The sequence below is a fragment of the Hypomesus nipponensis genome, chromosome 7 (genome assembly GCF_054491055.1).
Source record: "Hypomesus nipponensis isolate SF chromosome 7, ASM5449105v1, whole genome shotgun sequence".
Taxonomy (NCBI): Eukaryota; Metazoa; Chordata; class Actinopteri; order Osmeriformes; family Osmeridae; genus Hypomesus; species Hypomesus nipponensis.
Window position 1 is genome coordinate 4,937,501 of NC_140367.1, and position 20,000 is coordinate 4,957,500.

General features: G+C 49.3%; 1 protein-coding gene across 1 annotated transcript in view; it reads right to left on the reverse strand.

Annotated features, from left to right (window-relative positions):
- Positions 1-20,000, reverse strand: part of sox5 (SRY-box transcription factor 5) — a 78,440-nt gene that overhangs the window by 32,940 nt on the left and 25,500 nt on the right. The window contains 3 exon segments of the mRNA XM_084701393.1: positions 5,147-5,215; positions 6,431-6,603; positions 9,649-9,735. Of these exon segments, the coding sequence (XP_084557519.1) occupies positions 5,147-5,215; positions 6,431-6,603; positions 9,649-9,735 (329 nt within the window).

Consider the following 20,000-nt stretch of genomic DNA (forward strand, 5'->3'; position numbering starts at 1 on the left):
CCCCCTCAGATCAAACCTACAGATAACACAACGTGAGGAAAACCACTGTGGTTTCAACTGAGCCCAAACCTGGGACAAACAAGAACGCTGGTCCAAAAACATCTCCTTCTAATCAGCTTCGAAAATAAAAAGAACCCGAAAAGAAGCGGAAGAAAAAAACTGTCAGAACAAAACCCACTTTAGAAGACATGAGAAGAGGAGAAAGTTTCAGTTCACAACTTTCACACAGGCTAGAAACGAGAGAGTGAAAGAAAGAGGGAGGAAATATTTAAAAAAATAAACGATCGGAGAGATAGAGGGAGAGAGAGAGAGAGAGAACAGAGTGAGAAAGTGTGGAGTTGGCAGCGATTGAGGCTCTGAATCGTACGCCAGGCAGCACAGCTTGAACTTAAAGCGTTCTGAGCATAATGAAGATGTGCTGATAATTAACATATGTGTCGGGAACAGGTTTGCTGGCACACGGTGGAGAAAAACTCCAAGGTAAAGTTATTATCAGGGAGTAATGAGCTTTATGAAGTAAACGAGAGGAACAATAGCTGCCAGCATTGACAATATGGCTAACATCTGACTGAGCGAAAAATATCCCCATAAAGTGTGGGTCCCTGGGCTCAAATCTGTTTACAACCATATGCTCAGGCAATTAAAGCAGGGCTATAGTGACCTATTGCTGAAGAGGGGACGGGCGGTGATATAACCAATAATTAATTTGTGTTGGATGGAGATATTGGAGTATTGAGAGGAGTAGGGGGGCTTTCAATATGAGCCCAGGAGCATGAGAGCCTCCATTAACTTTCATAGGACAACGGCTATTACTGGCTAACATGCTGAGACTGGGAGGCAGTGCTAATGTCTCTCTGAGCTTCCCCTTCACACACACACACACCCCCGCACACATACACACACACACACACACCCACGCACACATACACACACACAGCGCTCCCGTGGTCTTTGTAAGCAAGCGAGCAGAGCACACCTTTTCAGTTTCCCGTGGCCAGAACATGGGCTATCACTGTCAGAGCCCCCTCAGCACACAGACACTCTTGGCTAATCACAGGTTAATAATTTACCACAGATAAAGAGGAACAAGACCACAATAGGGCCCATATGAGGGAAAACGAGGAAGGAAGGGAGAGCGAGGAGGACAGGAAGAGACAGATCAAGCATACAGTGTGTGTGGGTGTGTGTGTGTGTGTGTGAGACAGTGAGAGCGACAGTGTGTTGTGGCTGTTTGTTCCTGGGATCCAAGGGCACCTCTGGTCTGATTATGGTCTAATGAAACGAGTGGCAGGACAGCAGCATGCCAACACACCTTTATCATCCAGGCATTAGGTACCAACAGCAGCATGGTCACATGTGTGTGTGTGTGCTGGTGTGTGTAAGCGTGTGTGCAGAGGTCTGGGCGAGAGATACGGGGAGAAAGACACAGAGAGAGAAAGAGAGAGAATGACAGAGTGGGAGAGGAAGAAAAGAGAGATGGAGAGAGGGAGAGAGAGAGGGAGAGAGAGAGAGAGAGAGGGAGGGAAAGAGAGAGAGAGGGAGAGAGGGAGAGAGGGAGAGAGAGAGAGAGAGAGAGAGAGAGAGAGAGAGAGAGAGAGAGAGAGAGAGAGAGAGAGAGAGAGAGAGAGAGAGAGAGAGAGAGAGAGAGAGAGAGAGACCTATGCGAGCTGTGTGTCCATCCGTTCCTGTGTGTGCTCCCTCAAATAGGAGCTATTAGCTGCCAGCAGGAGGAGAGATGGGAGGGAAGGAGAGGTGAGGAGAAGAGAAGAAAGGAGAGGAGAAGAGAGGAGAAGAGGAGAAGAGGGGAGAGATGACAGGACATGGTAGAAGAGTTAAGGAGAGGAGAGAAGAGAGGAGGATGAAAGAGAAGAGAGGAAAAGAGAAGAGAGGAAAGGAGAAGATAAGAAGAGGAGAAGAGAAGAGAGGAAAGGACAAGAGAAGAGAAGAAGAGAAGAAAGGAGAGGAGAAGAGAGGAGAAGATAAGAAGAGGAGAAGAGAAGAGAGGAAAGGACAAGAGAAGAGAAGAAGAGAAGAAAGGAAAGGACAAGAGAAGAGAAGAAGAGAAGAAAGGGGAGGAGAAGAGAAGAGAGGAAAGGACAAGAGAAGAGAAGAAGAGAAGAGAGGAAGAGAAGAGAGGGGAGGATGAGGGAAAAGAAAAATGGCTTCTGACTGTCGTTAGCAAAACTCACTTAGGTGAGAGCCTGGGGGGAGGCGGGGGAACACACACACACACACACACACACACAGTGGGCACAATTTCTACTCAGTCTAGTTCACAGAACCAGTAAAGACACAGCAGAGAAAACACCAATTATACACGTTTCTGTGTAATGAGACAAATTAAACAATTACACAGTCAATTGGGTTAGCCGCTCCTATGCACAGAATGCAGAGGTGAGCAGACTCACTGTGTGTGTGTGTGTGTGCGTGTCTGTGTTCTGTCAGCATGTCTACCGCTGCTTGCTTGCTTGCTCCTCTCCTCTTTCTTCCTCGGGAGAGCAAAATTGATTTACAATTCAGCGGAGGTCGTGAAACAGATTGAGTTATGCTCTCTGAGATGCAGTTTGACGTGTGTGTGTGTTCCAGTCAGTAGCTATGTTATTAAGTTAATGCACACAGATGTAGGTTGACTCTAATAAGTAGAGTATAAGAAGCTTGTTAGCCCTTGTCGCCATCGTGTCTGGCTACCCTGAACCAGCCAGCCCATCAGGTGGCTGGCCTCTGTGGCCCTGCTAGCAGCGTGCTAGCTAATGCCATTGGGATAAATGGCGGACTGGGAGGATCTAATTAACGGCTGGACCGTGGGAGGGCTGCGTCCGGTCCAGCAGGGGAAAGACTCCACGCAGGGACAGGTACCAAGCACACACCGCCAAACCCTCTGTGTATTTACATGGAGGACAGTCGAGGAAGTCAAGGCTGATCATTAGACTGTGACACACGCACACACCCACTCTTTTGTAAAAAGGAAAAACCCACTCGCTGAATATCTAAGACATGAATGTGCAGTATGGGTATACATGATAGCCGTGCTTCGTTTGAGAATCTCTGTGTGTGTGCTTGTGAGTGTGTGTGTGTGTGAGAGAGAGTGCGCGTGTGTGAGTGTGTGTTTGAGTGTGTGTGTGAGAGAGAGACAGAGACAGAGAGTGCACGTGTGTGAGTGTGTGTTTGAGTGTGTGTGTGAGAGAGAGAGAGAGAGAGTGTGCCCTGAGCAGCTCAGCAGGTGTGCTCCTTTCATCTACACTTTGCCATAAGGCAACTGTTGTTCCCGGCAACACCAGGGGAGCCTCGGAGACGAGTTCAATTAGGATAAAGGTGAGTTTGTGTAAAACTGCTCTCCCCTCGGAGTCTAACGAGATAGCTGCAACCAGGAGGGGGCGTGTGTGTGAGTGTGTTTTCAGATCCAGGTGAGGAACATGCCCCCGCAGAGAAACACTCTTTTATCCACTCCCTCTCTTCCAGAGAGAAGAAGAGGATGGATGAGTAAGAGGAGGTCTCTGGAGCTGCAACTGCAAACTAATGAGAGTCCAGTCTGACCTGATTGGCTAAGTGGTTGAGTCAGGAAGGCTAATGCCAGTGTGTGTTCAGTCAGGGCTAGGGTAATTGAGTTAACGTACACATCTGTAGGTTGACGTTAAGTAAGTTGTTCCTGTTGAGCTGTTTAGCTCCTGTCGCCAGCGTGTCTGATTGACTCAAATCTGTCTGTGACAGTTTGCTGTGTGCTAGATAATGCTATTGGTCTAAATCCCCAGTACTTACCGTATTAGTTAGTGGGCTAACTAACTAAGATTGGGACAATAAATGACTTGTCCTCCTTACTGATAGATGTGTGTCACTCTCAGTTTTGTTGCTTCTTTCTGCCATTGCTCTTTCTCTTTTTATAGATGAATATTCATTTCATCACCTCAAATGAGGGCCAGTTGAAAGCATTCTTCAGAGGCCCTTAGGGGAGCTTGGTAGGCAAAGCCAAGGGGACACAAACCCCCACACATACACACACACACACACACACACACACAGACCATTACTAACCTACAGTCCCTTTCTCTGGCAACGCATTGTATTGTGGGATTGTGTTCACAATCTCCTCATGAATGATTAAGCGATGTATTTCTAGACAAGTCTTTGATGATGAGTGTGTGTTTGATGATCAATTGTATGTGAGAGCATATGTGTGTGTGTGTGTGTTGGTCTCACAGATAAGCCCATGTGATAGGGTTTCCCTAACGAGGCTGCGTTCAGCTGTCCCTGCTTGTGAGAAACTATTGTTCAGCAGCTCAATGGAGAGGCGCTTGTTTGGGAAAAGGTTGCAAAGTCATGGGAACAGAGAGCTTTGTCTCCGAGGGTTGTGAGGGAGTGAATCAAAAGAGGACGTGTTTATGGCTTTAACACACACAGCTGCTCAAAACACACACGTACAGTACCACACACACACACACACACACACACTCAGACAAACTGACTCATGGAGAGACACACACATGCAGTCAGACACGTACGCAGCTTCCGATAAACATTTGATAACACACACAGTGTACACCCCCTGGATGAAGACACCATAGAAAAGGACTGCTTTGACACAAGACAAACAAATTACAGCTGCTCTGTGTGTGTGTGTGTGTGGTTTTCTGGGCTCAGACACTTCCAAGACCAAGTCTGACTTGACTCGGACAGTATCAGTGTCACCTGCCTCCTAGCTGGCCAGCTACTGAGAACAGAGGGTCCAGTGTAGGACAAACGCATACACAAATGCACACACACACACACACACACAGTACACACTGCTTACAGTGTCTGCTCAGCGCCTTGTCTGTCTGAGCTGGGGTCCACATGGAGCACATTATGTAGATGATGCTGCTGTGATGTATGTTGAATGTGGATTGGTAAACATCCGGGCAATACAATCCTCTGTGTGCGTGCATAGGCGTGTGTGTGTAAGTGTGTGTGCGTGTGTGTAAGCGCGCGTGTGTGTGTGTGTAAACGTATGTCCATGCGTGGTGTGAAAGTACAGGTTGATTCAGTCTCAGGATGGTCAGGAGGCTGATTGCTGGTTTTTGAGGGTGGAACTACAAGATGACTCTTCCACACCGCCCTCTCAACCCCCCTCCCCCCTCCCCCCACCACACACACACACACACACACTTCTCACCTGGATCTGTTGCTGCAGGAGGTTGATTTTGTGTTGTTGCGTCAGAAGCTGCTGTTGTTGCCGGGCAATCTGAGACAGGCGAGAAGGGACAGAGTTACGAAAGCTGTTCACACAAGTCTTTATCGACACACACACACACACACACACATGCAGGAGCACACACTTGCACACCAAGTGAGTATTGTTCACGTAAGCAAATCCAAGCAAGGACCATGTGTGTAGGTGTCTCTGTGTGTTGATGTCTCTGCGTGTGTGTGTGTGTGTGTGAGGATGTGCCAGGTCTATTGGGACAACACACATCTGCAGCCTCAGAAGGCTCCAATCACACGACACAGGGGTGAGGCCCTCTCATCAAATATGGATGTCACAATCACACATGGTTCACAGCAACCTGCTGCAGCCAACTGTGAGATACACACACACACAAACACACACACACACGTCAACACGTATGAGTGGGGGGATGCTTGTGTTGGGGGAAACTGTCTAACTCAGTGGGATGTTCCTAAGGTGCCGTAGGCAGAGTAGCATTGTGGTCTTTGCCTTTTGTGTGTGTGTATCTGTCCTGAAGCTGTGACAAGGGTGTGGGTGTATGTGTAGGTTTGTGTGTCGATGTGTGTGCGTGTATGCTTCTAATGTAAACAAGAGATCCCTAGCAGCTAAAACACACAACAAAGACAAAAAACCCTTCTCTATGCAAATACCTGCCAAACTGCCCCTGTGTGCTAGGGGGGTCATGTGGGTTTCTGGGTGTGTTTGTCTATGTGTGTGTATGTGTGTGTGTATGTGTGTGTGTAGCACATCCTTCCACAGTTTGTTTCCGTCCTACATTACAATGTCACACCGTTGCTGTTTACGATGGACGTCTTCTGACATGTGTGAGCTCTCTCTATTTTCTCTCTCTATCTCTCTCTCTCCTCTCTTTCTCTCTATATGTCTCTCTTCCTTGTTTCTCTCTCTCTCTTTGTCTTTCTTTCTCTGTCATCTCTGCTCAGCTCTTTCTCTCGCTCATCACAATCTCTGTCTATTTTATCTTTATTGTCTTTTCCGTTTCTGTCTTCATCTCTCTCTCCCTCTCTCTCTCTCTCTCCCTCTCTCTCTCTCTCTCTCTCTCTCTCTCTCTCTCTCTCTCTCTCTCTCTCTCTCTCTCTCTCTCTCTCTCCCTCCCTCCCTCCCTCCCTCCCTCCCTCCCTCCCTCCCTCCCTCCCTCCCTCCCTCCCTCCCTCCCTCCCTCCCTCCCTCCCTCCCTCCCTCCCTCCCTCTTCCCCCCCGTCCCCTTCTCACCTGGTCTTGCTGCTGCTTGGCCAGCTCCATCTGCTGCCTCTGCTTCTCCATCTGCGAGGCGGCCAGCTTCTTCTGCTCCTCGTGGGCAGCCAGGAGCTGCTCCCTCAGGCTGCTCAGCTGGGTGATCATGCCCATCAGCTGGCGTTCCTTCTCCGCCAGGCTGTCCGCGGTGCCTGGGGGCCACAGGGGAGGCAGAGTTAGAGGGTCAGTGGGAGCACAGGGAGGCTGGGAGGGAAGGAAGGACGGAAGACGTGTAGAGGGACGCGTGGAGCGGGTGGTTCTCGTGAGGTGGCGTAGACAGGAGAGGGTGGAGGTGGAGAGAGGGAGCTGTTAGTCTGCTTCCTGTCACGCACCCACGCCTCTGGTCTGGGCTCTGGGTAGGACCCTGAGGACGTTGTGCCTGTGTACAAGGTACCTAAGTCCACTGGGTGTACCTATCGTTGTACTTTGACATGCTCACAAGTTGACTTTGTTCAATATTAGTGTGGTTGTGTGTCTAAGTGCCTCTTTGTGTGGGGTGACTGTGTGTAACCCCATGTCTGTCTGTTTACCCTTCAGTCATCCAGCCTCCATTTCACATTTAGCAAGACCTAACCTTTGACCCCATAGATCCTGACATACAAGCTCATTACACCCACCCCCCCAAACGCCTCACACACACATACCCAGGCACACACACACACACACACACCCACACACAACCACACCCACACACATATATACACCCTCACACACAAACACACGCACATACATGCAAACACACACACACACACACACACACAAGGGAGGGATACTAAATCATTCAACAGGATGTAGTTACACAGAGGCACGCAGAGGCACTTATACAATCACAGGGAATTTTCATGTCTGTTCATGGTTGTGTGTGTGTGTGCTTATACTTATGTTTGCTTAAGTGTGTATATGTGCATGTTTGACTTAAAGTTCATTTAGCATGTGTGTGTGTGTGTGTGTGTTTGTGTGACTGTGAGTGTGTGTGTCTGTCCAGGAGTACAATCCACCATTGTTCCCCAGCTGCTACCTTCAACAGAACCACATTCCTGGACCAGTCAAACCAGATGACAGAAAGAGAGAGGGAGAGAGAAAGAAAGAGAGATGAAAGAAGAAAGGAACAAGTTATGGGGGGGGTGAGGGGACCCCTGAGCCTCTGACCTGACCTGCTGACCTCACAGGAAGGTGAGAGTGATCCATTTGTCCCCCTGTTGGTCTGCCCTTCACCCCCTCCCTCTATCCCCCACACAACCTCCCTCCCTCCCTCCCTCCCTCCCTCCCTCCCTCCCTCCCTCCCTCCCTCCCTCCCTCCCTCCCTCCCTCCCTCCCTCCCTCCCTCCCTCCCTCCCTCCCTCCCTCCCTCCCTCCCTCCAGCCACCCACCCACCCACCCACCCCTCCCTCCCTCCCTCCCTCCCTCCCTCCCTCCCTCCCTCCCTCCCTCCCTCCCTCCCTCCCTCCCTCCATCCGCCAACAATGGACAATAAAGGCAACTGTCACGGCTGGCCGGTGGAAAAATAAACGTGGTGCTGTCTTAACAGGCCACAGAGCCACCTTTCACAGGCTGCCGAGCCAGACTAGAAAGAAGCTTGTGTTACAAACGACAGAACGTCCAGGGAGGGGGAGGGGGGGGGGAAAGGTGAAGGGATCAGAGGGGTCTTTCTTCCCCGGTTAGAGCCCCTCTCTTGCAGGAGAGGAATGTTGATCGTCTGCTGGGCTGACTGGCAGAGAGCAGGCCTTCTCTTGGAGGCAGGACGGAGTGATAGGAAGAGGGAGAAAGAGAGAAGGAGAGAGATGACCAGCATCTTGCTTACCTCTGCGGCATAAACATTCATATTCACACTCTCTTTATCTCTCTTTATCTCTCTCTCTCTCCCTCCATCTCTCTCTCTCTCTCTCTCTCTCTCTCTTTCTCTCTCCCTCTCTCTCTCTCTCTCTCTCTCTCTCTCTCCCTCTCTCTCTTTCTCTCTCTCTCTCTCCCTCCCTCTCTCTCTCTCTCTTTCTCTCTCTCTCTCACACACACACACACACACACACACACACACATTCAAAACCTCTCGCCCATCAATCAGGGTGTGTTGGCTGTTTCCTCAGCTGCTAGCGCCTGAGGTGGCGGATCAATAGCTAGTTTCCTCTCCTTCTATCTCCCTCTCTCTCTCCTCGCTCTCCCTCCCTCACTCTGCCTCCTTAGGCAGATTCCTGCCAGCCGGCTTGTAGCCTATCACACCTAAGGTAATTAACCAATTTGTAACAATGTAATACCTGTCAGGAGGCTAGGCAGGCTAATGAATGACCAGGGTTAACTGATAACCAGCCTGGGAACGAGCGGAGACCAAACCAAACAGTTGAGCGGTGAGGTTGAGGAGGGAGAGCCGGTGTGGAGGCCTCGTACTGTAGGAGAGGTCTGGCCCTGGTGGACACTGTTCACAGCTCAGACTGTGGGCCTCTGACCCATGTCACGTCCAAGCTGACCACGGGCGCTCTGCCTGAGTGTCATGTGGAGAGAGGAGCGACACTGTCGATACTTTGTCCCTCAATACTTATCAATGCCCCGCACGGCTCCTGACACTGTCTGTCTGTCTGTCTGTCTGTCTGTCTGTCTGTCTGTCTGTCTGTCTGTCTGTGGGGGACTAAAGTGAGCATATTTCGCAGATGCATACAGACACACACAAAAACACACACGCTCCCTTCCTCCTTCCTCCCTTCCGCTCTCCTCCCCTCCCCTTCCCCCCTCTGTCCTTCTCCCTCTCCCTCCCTCCCTCCCTCCCCTGCTCTCTCCATCTCAGCCCCTCCTGATGTGGCTCTCCAGCTGTTCGTCTGGGCTGCGCGAGGCAGGGAGCTCCCACACAGAAATGTCAGCACAGTGGGGGCTGGCGAGAGGGTTTGATCAATGGAGCCCCCTCCCAGCGCTAGGAGAGCAGAACAGGACTCTTTGATTACAGATTTCTTTGCTTCTTAATGAAGCTCAATTACCAGAGTAGTGCTCGTCTGTGCCCTGGAGATACAGGAAAGAAAAAAAACCTCACTTGCTCTCTCTCGCTCTCTCGCGCTTGTTAACTTGGTTAACCAGTCCAGCTAGGGAATGTGGATGTATGTGTGTAAGTCGGTCTGTGTGTGGGTAGGGTGTGTGTGTGTGTGTATGTGTGTGTGTGGAGGAGGAGGAGGGGTTAGAGGTGTGAATGATATTCAGGGCTGTCTGGTAACAGTTACCTTTGACTTCCCCAAAGTGTCCTGATCCCATGGCCAATAGCTTGTCCTTCCAGTCCTTAGACAGCAGCCGTTCAATGCTGGGGGCCTCTGGAGGAGAGAGGGACGTGGGGAGGGATGAGGGAGGAGGGAGGAGGGAGGAGGGAGGAGGGAGGGGGGAAGAGGGGGATTCAGCTGGACGGCCGACATGACAATAAAGCTCATTTAAAGTCCATTTGCTGTAATAAAGACAGCAGCAGCTCTCCCTAATGGCGGGAACAGCAGGAAAGAGAGAGAGACAGAGAGAGGCAGAGAGAGAGAGAGAGAGAGAGAGAGAGAGAGAGAGAGAGAGAGAGAGAGAGAGAGAGAGAGAGAGAGAGAGAGAGAGAGAAAGAGAGAGAGAGAGAGAGAGAGAGAGAGAGAGAGAGAGAGAAGAGAGAGAGAGAGAGAGAGAGAGAGAGAGAGAGAGAGAGAGAGAGAGAGAGAGAGAGAGCAAGAGAGAGGGAAAGGGAGAGAGAGGGAAAGGGAGAGAGAGGGAAAGGGAGAGAGAGGGAAAGGGAGAGAGAGGGGGGCAAGAGAGAGATAGAGAGTGGAGGGGAAAGAAGGAGAACCATGTAGAGAGAGAAGTAGAGAGAGAGAGGGAGCAATAGAGAGAGAGAGGGAGGCTTTTTTCTCTCACCTGCTGTTAGAGAATCATTAGCCCTGTGGGCCATGAGACAAAGAGGGCCTTAATGCACCACCACAATGGGACACATTATCAACCAGTGCTTTGTTTAGCACACACAAGCCAGCCTGCATCTCTGCACTCTGCTCTGCTCAACACACACTAATTACTAACCGGCCAAGGACCACGTCTAGAATGCACATCAAGGGCAGAGCCAACACACACACACACACACACACACACACACACACACACACACACACGACAACACATGCACACTTGTACCTACAGTATATACTGTTATAGCACAACCTACACACACTCACAGTATAGTGAAATGCACTGGGCGGTTTAAACCAATTGCCTTTATCAATATATATAGAGAGAGACCAACACAGCAGAGAGACAGAGAGAGAGAAGAGACCAGTAAAGAAAGGAGAGAGTGAGAGGGAGAGAGAGTGAGAGGAGAGAGAGAGAGAGAGAGAGAGAGAGAGAGAGAGAGAGAGAGAGAGAGAGAGAGAGAGAGAGAGAGAGGGAGAGGAGAGAGAGGGGACAGAGAGAAAGAGAGAAAGAGAGAAAGAGAGAGAGAGGAGAGGGAGGGGAGAGAGAGAGAGGAGAGAGACACAGAAACCCACAGAGGAGATAATAACACAGTATTTATTGTGAGGGTAGAGCCATCTGTAGTTGGAATTCAGTGCCGAGCTGAAGAGAAGGTTTACACTCTGAGTGGGAAGATAACCATGTCAACGACTCACTCTCACTCTCTCACACACACATACACACGCACATACACACAAAGGAACTGCTGACAACAAGGTAAAAGTTACAGTAGTTACTCCTGGATTAATTCACTTCACTCAAATTACTAAAGTTCTTTCAAAGCCTTAAACCTGCCTTCAAACACACACACACTCACATACATACACACACAGCTCGGTATTATATCGACCAAGAATTCTGAGAGATAGAAAAAGGCTTAGCAGTAAACATACTTAAAGTCTTTCTGTAACTCGCTCTTCTCTCCTCATCTCTCTGTCCGCCTCTCTTAAACCTTACTCTGTCTCTCCCGGTCACTCTTTCGACCTCTCTCTCCTACTCTCTTTATTCCCCTCTTATAGTACTGAGCGTCTGTCAGTATGGGTGCCTGTGAGGGCCACTGGGAGGGAGCAGAGAAAAGATAACGACTTGAAGATGTCCTGTAATCACCAGGTGTAGCTTTTCACACCCAGTTCACCAGCACATACGACGCAGCCTGGTGTATGTGTCTGTGTGGCACGCATTGCAACATGCAGAGCAGTGCATCTCTAGATACCTGCACTGTCATGTCAGTTCTCTGTCCTCCGGGTGTGGCTGGCTTTGTCCTTGTCAAGGTGTGTCAGCCCGACTAGCCTTAAGTAACTCCACGCACACATGGGAGCATGCTGTGGACCGAGAAGCTGTGAGCGGGGAGCGGAGCTGGAGGGATGATGGAGAGGGGAGACCACTGACTCCATGCCTCTGTTTCGTACCTCTCCTCTGTTAGTCCAATCCACGTCAGCGTTCTTGTTTTTCTCCCCTGACAGCTGTCTCGCCATCACCCCAACAGGTGCTATTAGCCTCCCAGCGCTCCCTCCTCCTCCTCCCCTCCCTCCCCTCCCTCCCCCTCCCTCTTTTTCCCTCGCTCCCTGGTGTCCAACAATGACAGAGGCTTTTAAGCCAAAAAGCTTTGACAAGTGGGAGTGAACAACAAATGGCAGCCCTGCGCTCTCTCTCTCTCCCTCGCCCTCTCTCTCTCTCCCTCGCCCTCTCTCCCTCCGCTGCGCGCTCTAATAGTTATTATTTTTATTTATTAACGGGGCTGCTGCCATTGTCCCCAGTGACAACCAGGCCACTTTAACTATTAATACTGACAGAGAGGTTCCTTTCATTTGGCTCTGGGCAGAAAGGACAGGAGAGGGAGAGAAAGGAAAAGAGAAGAAAAGAGAGGATGGGAGTGGAGAAGAGAGGAGACTGTGTGTGTGTGTGTGTGTGTGTGCGCGTGTGTTTGCTTGTGATGTGACAGGCCAGGCACCAGGACACACACTGGAACACAGATGAGGTCTGTCTCTCCAACTCTGGCGTCAGGTCGGAGTTTAGAGGCGAGAGCAAAGAGAAGCTTAAGAACACACTACACTCAAACACACACACACACACACCGTCCTGCGCTCCTGCCACACCGCACACAGTCTCCCTGTCCAATATCCACGCCCAATAGAGTCACGTCAATCTACCCTTGTGTTTGTGTGCTTTGTGTGTGAGTGAGGTTCTGTGTAAGCATGTCAGGTTTTGTTACAGCATGACCTCTCTGTTCTACATCTGTCTAAGGAAGATGGACAGACACAGTGAGAAGGAGAAGGAGAGGGCGGAGAGGGGAGAAAGGGAGAGGGAGGAGGGAGGAGTGGGGAAGCAGTTTGTAGTATTTCCACTCCTTGTCTTAAACAGTCAATCGGCTGCAGGAGGACAGAGCATATACAGCTTGTCCACCTGCCTGAAGAGAGAGAGAGAGAGAGAGAGAGAGAGAGAGAGAGAGAGAGAGAGAGAGAGAGAGAGAGAGAACAAACGGAAAAAAGAAAGAGAGACACAGAGAAAGAGTAAAAGAGAAGTGAAGGGGGACATTTTGGAACCCCTGTCCAGTTCACTAGGTCCAACTCTACAAACAACATAATCACTCACTCACTCTCCCTCTTCTCCCCCTCTTCCTCTTCCTCTTCCTCCCCCTTCACCTCCGTCTCTCCCTCGCATTCTCCCTGTTCTATTTTTCACTCAGACGCTTTGCCTTGACTCACCAAACAGCCAGCTCCATTTTTCCTATTATCTCATATTTGTGAAGCCAGGAGACCTTTGGTAGAAAAAGGGGGGCTGGTAGAGAAAGAGAGAGAGAATGAGAGAGAGAGAGAAATGGAGGGAAAGAAAGAAGGAGGGAACAAGACAGGCCCTCTGTGGACAACAAAGGGGCCTCTGTCCCAGAGCCAGCCCCAGCCGGGGTGGGGGAGGGTGGGGAGGGCTCACAGGAAAGGCCCTGGCTCCGGCTGGGCCCAGCCTGAACAGGCTTCACATTGACTCCTCTTGGCAGCGGGGAACCAAGGCCCTGGCCCACACCACAAACCAGGGGTCAGGATTGAATAACCAATTATACAAGCACCAACAGAGTTTATCTAAGGTTTGCAACTGCCTAACGTACTGAAGTGAAGGGAGGGAAGAGAGGAGAGAGGGGGAGAGAAGGAAGAGAGCAAGGGCTCTTATACACCATCCAGATATGTTGTCATTTCAGTTTGAGGTACACACACACACACCACGGCACGCTGCGTTAGCTTGTCAGAGTGCGAGAGAGTGCAGGTGAACCGTGATCATGTTGCCCCTGAGACAAGGCTGCTCTAACATTACCCAGGGTTGTAAACCCCATGATCCCCCCCCCCACACACACACACACACACACACACTGCTATTCTGTAGAATAGCTACGACATGGAGTTCGTTCTCCTAATTGTTGGAAATCCACACAGTTCTACACAATGTGATGGTTGACTGTGTAAAGATATAAAAGTTTGAAGCCTAACCATTGCATTCATCTCTCTTAGTATTCTCCCAATAACGATATATCTTTGATTTCAAAGTCCTCAGGCTATTTCCTTACTCTGGGGGAGTAAACAGCTCCCATGAAATGATGATGATGATGATGCTCGTATTTGATGATGAATTCATGTGTTGTTGTTGAGTGGGTCCCTAAGTCTGCTCATCTGCATATTCCTTCAAAAGGCTGTTCAATCTGTCTGCCTGGACAGGGCTGCTGCCAGCAGTTGAGGGTACGACTCGTCAACAACAAGCTGTTGGGCACACAACTTTGACTAGGGAGAAGAGAGGGAGATGGAGGGAGAGAGAGAGAGAGAGAGAGAGAGAGAGAGAGAGAGAGAGAGAGAGAGAGAGAGAGAGAGAGAGAGAGAGAGAGAGAGAGAGAGAGAGAGAGAAAGGGACAGAAAGGGACAGAAAGGGAGATGGAAAGACTAAGTGACGGAAAGAGGAAGATCTTGGTATCAAAAAGCTTTTGTCAAACCAGCATATCTCCCACCTCCACAAGGTTAGGCACTAAAAGTACCAATTATGTGACTTGTTTGGAAAGCAAAGCTTGGCAGCAGTTGCAGTGAGTACTCGGTAAACAAAAAGATTGAGCGAGCGAGAGAGTATGTATGTACGTGTGTGTGTGTGTGTATGTGTGTGTGTGTGTGTGTTTGAGACACATCCCCCTAGCACTCCAGTCAGTCAGTAGTGAGTTGGTTCAGAAGCCGGTCCAACTTTAGTTATTAATAACCTCCAGACACTAACAGAGTCAGCAGGGAGGAAAGAGTCACTCTGATACAGCATTACAAACACACAGATGCCTCCGAGCTCAATGCTAACTCTGTTTACATGAAGACAACACGTCCAAATATGAAGGGGGGGTGGTTTGTTTTTGTTCAATCCTTGTCTGATACAGCGTCTGCAGGGAGGCTTGTGTTCCTGTGGGTTTAGACTGTGTCTCTGCTCTCTGCTGACAGCCAGGAAGTCACCTAGCAGTTAGGAGACTGGGATAACAGTACACACACACATACAGTACACACACACACACATACAGTACACCCACACACACATACAGTACACACACGCACTGCCTTATGGGCCAACGATCAGTGACAGGCTGGCAGAAACCCCGTTAAAAACACTTTTTGGGCACAGAACTTGTTGCTAAGGAAACCAGAAATTCTAACCACCTGTCGAGACACCTTTGACTTACTGTACAAAGAAGGAAATAAACCACCTAAGCACTGAACAGAAGCAATCTTCGTCTAGTAGTGCATAAAACCAAATATGATCAAGAATTCTAAATCCTTAAAAAGTTAACTCTAGTTTTTTTTTTTTTTTTACTTCTACATTGATAGTTTTTTCTTTCATTTTCATGTAGGAACAGCTGCTTGATTATTTTCCACAGAGTGATGAATTCTGAAATATCTCCAGCATATTCAAGTAATTATTAAACAATACTATTATTTGCAGGTTATCAATCAACATTTGATTTGATTTACTTCTGGTAACAACAAAGAATATTAACATTTGAGATTTTATAATGGATATACGGATTATCATCCGAAAAACAACATATTAGACGGTGGTGTGTTTCAGTCATTAATCTAATAAACTGAAAATCAATTGATTTAAAGCAGAATTCTGCCCTTCACGTCTCCACGTGCAGAGACAGATGGTGTTGTGGGTGCTTATGTCCAATTTGATTTGAACCAAAATCTCAGCCAAATTTACACTGGCAGAAATCTCGCTGCGCCAAACGTATACTGGCAGGCAGAAATACCCATGTTCGGGGCATGACATTGTAAAGAGTGGTGAAGGACAAAATCGTAATGACATTTTGTGAAAGTCGGCAAAACTTTGCCGTCGTTGAGTGTCCTTTTAACAAGTAGGAGTAGCCGATTGCTGGACTGGATTTTACATTTGGGGTGTGTGTGTGTTTTTTGAGGGGTATTTCTCTAAATTGTTTCATTCGGAATTACACACACATCATTTCAAACTCTGTCACACGCTTAAACACCACCCCACACAGGCACGTACACAAACACACACACACATTTGTTTCCCATTGCCTTTTTGACCTCCATTATGGCTAAGTGCTGTGATAACATCTAAATATTTGAATACATCGGAGGCTAATTCTGCTGCTCTGAGATATGAGAAGCAACAAAGGCCTTATTAAGAAGCTCTGGAATGGCCTAGACCATTTGCATCTGTTTTTCAACCTGAGTCTCAATGTGTTAGCTGGTAAGGAGATAACACCTGAATGATATCACTGACACAATGTAAGGGCAGCTCATTTTGAATAGGTATTGAGAGGTGAGTTTACACAGCACAGTGAGATCTGCTCTTTCTGCTCAGAACAGTCCTCTCCATTATGGGACTGGACCAGAGCAGGCTGGCATGGGACACGACGCACAGGCAAGGAGAGGGTTTAGAAGTGTCGGACAGGCCCTCTTCCTGCACGCACATCTCTCCCTGTCTGAAGCATCTCAGTTAAAGTAGGCCAAGGCATATGTGTGTGTGTGTGTGTGTGTGTGTGCTTCCACTGCACATTCGCTGCTGTAATGGAAAATGACACTTCCAATCTGTCTTGTGGCAATAACCCCTCTTCACTGTCTCCCATTCAGTCTCTCTGCTTCCACCTCCCCTCCCCCCCCCATCCTTCCCCCCCCATCCTTCCCCCCCCATCCTTCCCCTCCCCTCCCCTCCCCTCCCCTCCCCTCCCCTCCCCTCCCCTCCCCTCCCCTCCCCTCCCCTCCCCTCCCCTCCCCTCCCCTCCCCTCCCCTCCCCTCCCCTCCCCTCCCCTCCCCTCCCCTCCCCTCCCCTCCCCTCCCCTCCCTCCCTCGTCCTCTCCCTCTCTCTGTCACTGTCACCGCCCCAGGGCAGCCCTTGTCACTACTTTATTACATCACTTTAACGTGACAACAAAAGAAGACATTGTGTGGCTCGCATGGGAGAACAAGCCGATGCATTAAGAGAGGGAGAACAGACATATGTTTAGAAACACACACACACACGCAGAAACACACACACAGACATACAAACACACCACATAAATAAAACTGAGAGTGGACAAGATGCAACTCTCTGGATGTCAAAGCAGTGGTACAGGTCACTTGCACACACAAACACACAAAACCAACACAAAAAACACGCACAAAACACACTCACACAGAGTGCATGACAGACAAACAGACAACACAAACAGACAGACACAACACTTATTCTGCTTTAAATGAATCACTGTTATTATTGATGCTGTTATGTGGCCTCGGTTTACCATCTGACTGACATCCAGACTGGTCCAGGTTGATCACTCTCTGTGTGTTTCCATAGCTGTTGATGCTGCTGACAGTTACACACATACAATACAGTACACACACACACACAGTCCACCCCACCCGCCACACACACTTTCTTGCTCACTCTCTTGTGGTGATCATATGGAGTGTATGGGTGTGTGTATCCCCTGGGGGTCTGTGGGCGTAGAGAAAGCTCCAGAATAGTCCTTATTGTCCCGCTGCTCTTCCCTCAGACATGGTCGCCATGTGACAGCCATCAGGAGATTGCTAACAGCGCTTAAATAGCACCGGAATGTTCTGCTGTGTCCTGCGAGGACTGACTGCATGGAGAAAGACCGTGTGTATGTGTATGTGTGTGTTCGTGTGTGTGTATGTGTGAGTGTGTGTAGATGTGTAAGTGTTTGTGTGTCCTAACCACCGGGGCTCACAGGTTCACACACTGTACATGTGGAACCCTAAACAGAAGCTCTCCCCTTGTGTTCACATGGCTCTCGGTTAAAAAGCTTTGATTGGATGATCACATTTGCCATGTCAATAACGACAATGTTGATGAAAGAATTGCATTTGGTTCAGTAAGACATGTGCCCATCTGGTACAGTATGACATAGCTTTATTCTTGACATCTCTCTCTCTCTCTCTCTCTCTCTCTCTCTTTCTCCTCTCTCTCTCTCCTCTCTACAAGGCCTGGCCCCTGTGATTTGTTAATTGTCTTAATTGTGTTAGCTTCATCAGAGGCGAGCGGTACACTACAGTGACTTGTCTTAACCGCATTAGGGGGATGAAACAAGAAGGAATGCATGCTTCATTTGGGGTGAAATATAGTTAGGGCTCATGAGCTAAAAATACTGTCCGTGTTCTGGAGAATTCCATGTGTATGCATGTGTATGCGCATGCATGCATACGCACGGAGAGGGCGACACACAGGAAGTACGCAGAGCAGAAGAGAAGAAAAAGTCAATTCTGCGGAGCGATACACACAAGCGGGTGTGTATCTATCTGATGCAGACAAACCAACATGACCTCAAATACAGTGTTCAGAGGCGCTGTGTACACAACAAGACACAGAGTCCTTGGAAGAGCATCACAAGACTGTCTAGCTAATAGACAAACACATTAGTCCATGATTCTGCATGGTCCCTGCCCGCCCCTTCTCTCCTCCCTCCCTCCACCTCCACTAATGGGTGCGAGGGAGCTGAGGAGAACAGCAGAGTGGATGTGTGTGTGTCAGAGGGGGAGAGAGCAAGAAGAAGAGAGAGAGAGAGAGAGAGACAGACATTGACAGAGAGAGACCGAGAGAGACAGAGAGAAATATACAAACAGACAGATTGCAGTTCACACCACAAGAGAGCAAGGAAGAGTGTGTGTGTGTGTGTGTCTGTGTTCTATCTACAGCCTGGGAAAGCTGTAAGAAAACAGAGCCAGACGCCAGAGTGACTGTATCCACACTCAGTGACCCACTCCTCACCATCTGAAGAGCCCTCACACACACTGTCTCTCTCTATCGCTCTCTCTTTCTCTCAGACACTCACTTCCAACGCACACTCAGCCCTTGAGACTCTGAAGATTAGTGTGTGTGTGTGTATGTATTATTGGGTGAATTGTGTGTCTCCACTTGCTTTAAAAGAATCCCAAACAGGTGGAGTTACAATATTTAAAGCAGTCATACTGGTGATTGTGCTCACCGTGACTCACAACAGCAAACAATCAAATCATAAATATAGATACAAGCTTGTGATGTGGAAGGTCTCTGACATGGGAAGGCTATGTGTGTGTGTGTGTGTGTGTGTGGTTCCTCCACACAGAGGAGGGTACACAGCAGTATGTTGTCTAGGAGTGAAACTTTCACATTGACACGTCTAACGGAGCTATACTGCCAGGCCAGGGAGGAATGTAGCACTGGCATTGTCACGAGCGTGTTTTCTCACACAAGTCACACATACGCACTTGTGTGTGTGTGTGTGTGTGTGTGTGTGTGTGTGAGCATAGCGGATGGATGAGAGGGAATGGTAGAGGAGGGCAAAGGTGGAATGCCTGGACAGGTTCCACTTCACCAAGTGTGATCATGACTGTCTCAAAGTCTGACTGTTCTTCTCACTGTCAGACACACAACCTGCACACACACACACACACACACACACAAACACACACACAGTGTGTGTTTGTCAGCACAGTAGCTGATCTCTCTATGAATTACAATATGCTGTTCAGCCCATAGTGATAAACACCTGAATTGTATAGTTGATTGTGTGTGTGTGTGTGTGTGTGTGCAAGAACTGAATTGCTTTGTCAACACTACAATGAGCCAGGAACAGAAAGGAGAGAGCATCTCTCCCTGTGTGTACGTGAGCACGTGTGTGTGTGTGTGTGTGTGTGTAGAGGGAACTGGCAGTGGGTGACAGCTCCAGCCCAAAATGACTAGCATCTGGAGGTGGCAGTTGTTTTAACAGCTGAGCTGACAGCATTAATCCAAATGCACTGAAATCAAAAGTGGAGAACACCTGTTCACTGTTCCTGGGCCCGGAGGAGGGAGAGGTGGGGGGTGGAGGAGGGGTAGAGGGGGGGGGGTAGAGGGGAGGAGGGGGGGCAGGGAGGTGGGGATTGGGGGGGGTGTAGAGGAAGAGAGGGGACAGCAGAGGCTGTAAGGGAAGGAATGATCATGGAGGACAGGCTGTGGGAGGAGAAGTGTGTGTGGGGGGGGTTATAGCCAAGGCAGAGGCAGTAGGTCAGACCAGGAGGGCGGGGCAACGGAACCGTGGGGGGGGGGGGGGGGGGGGGTTGAGATGACCTGGAGGGAGAGAGGGAGAGAGGGACGCGTTGGGAATGAAGGAAGAAG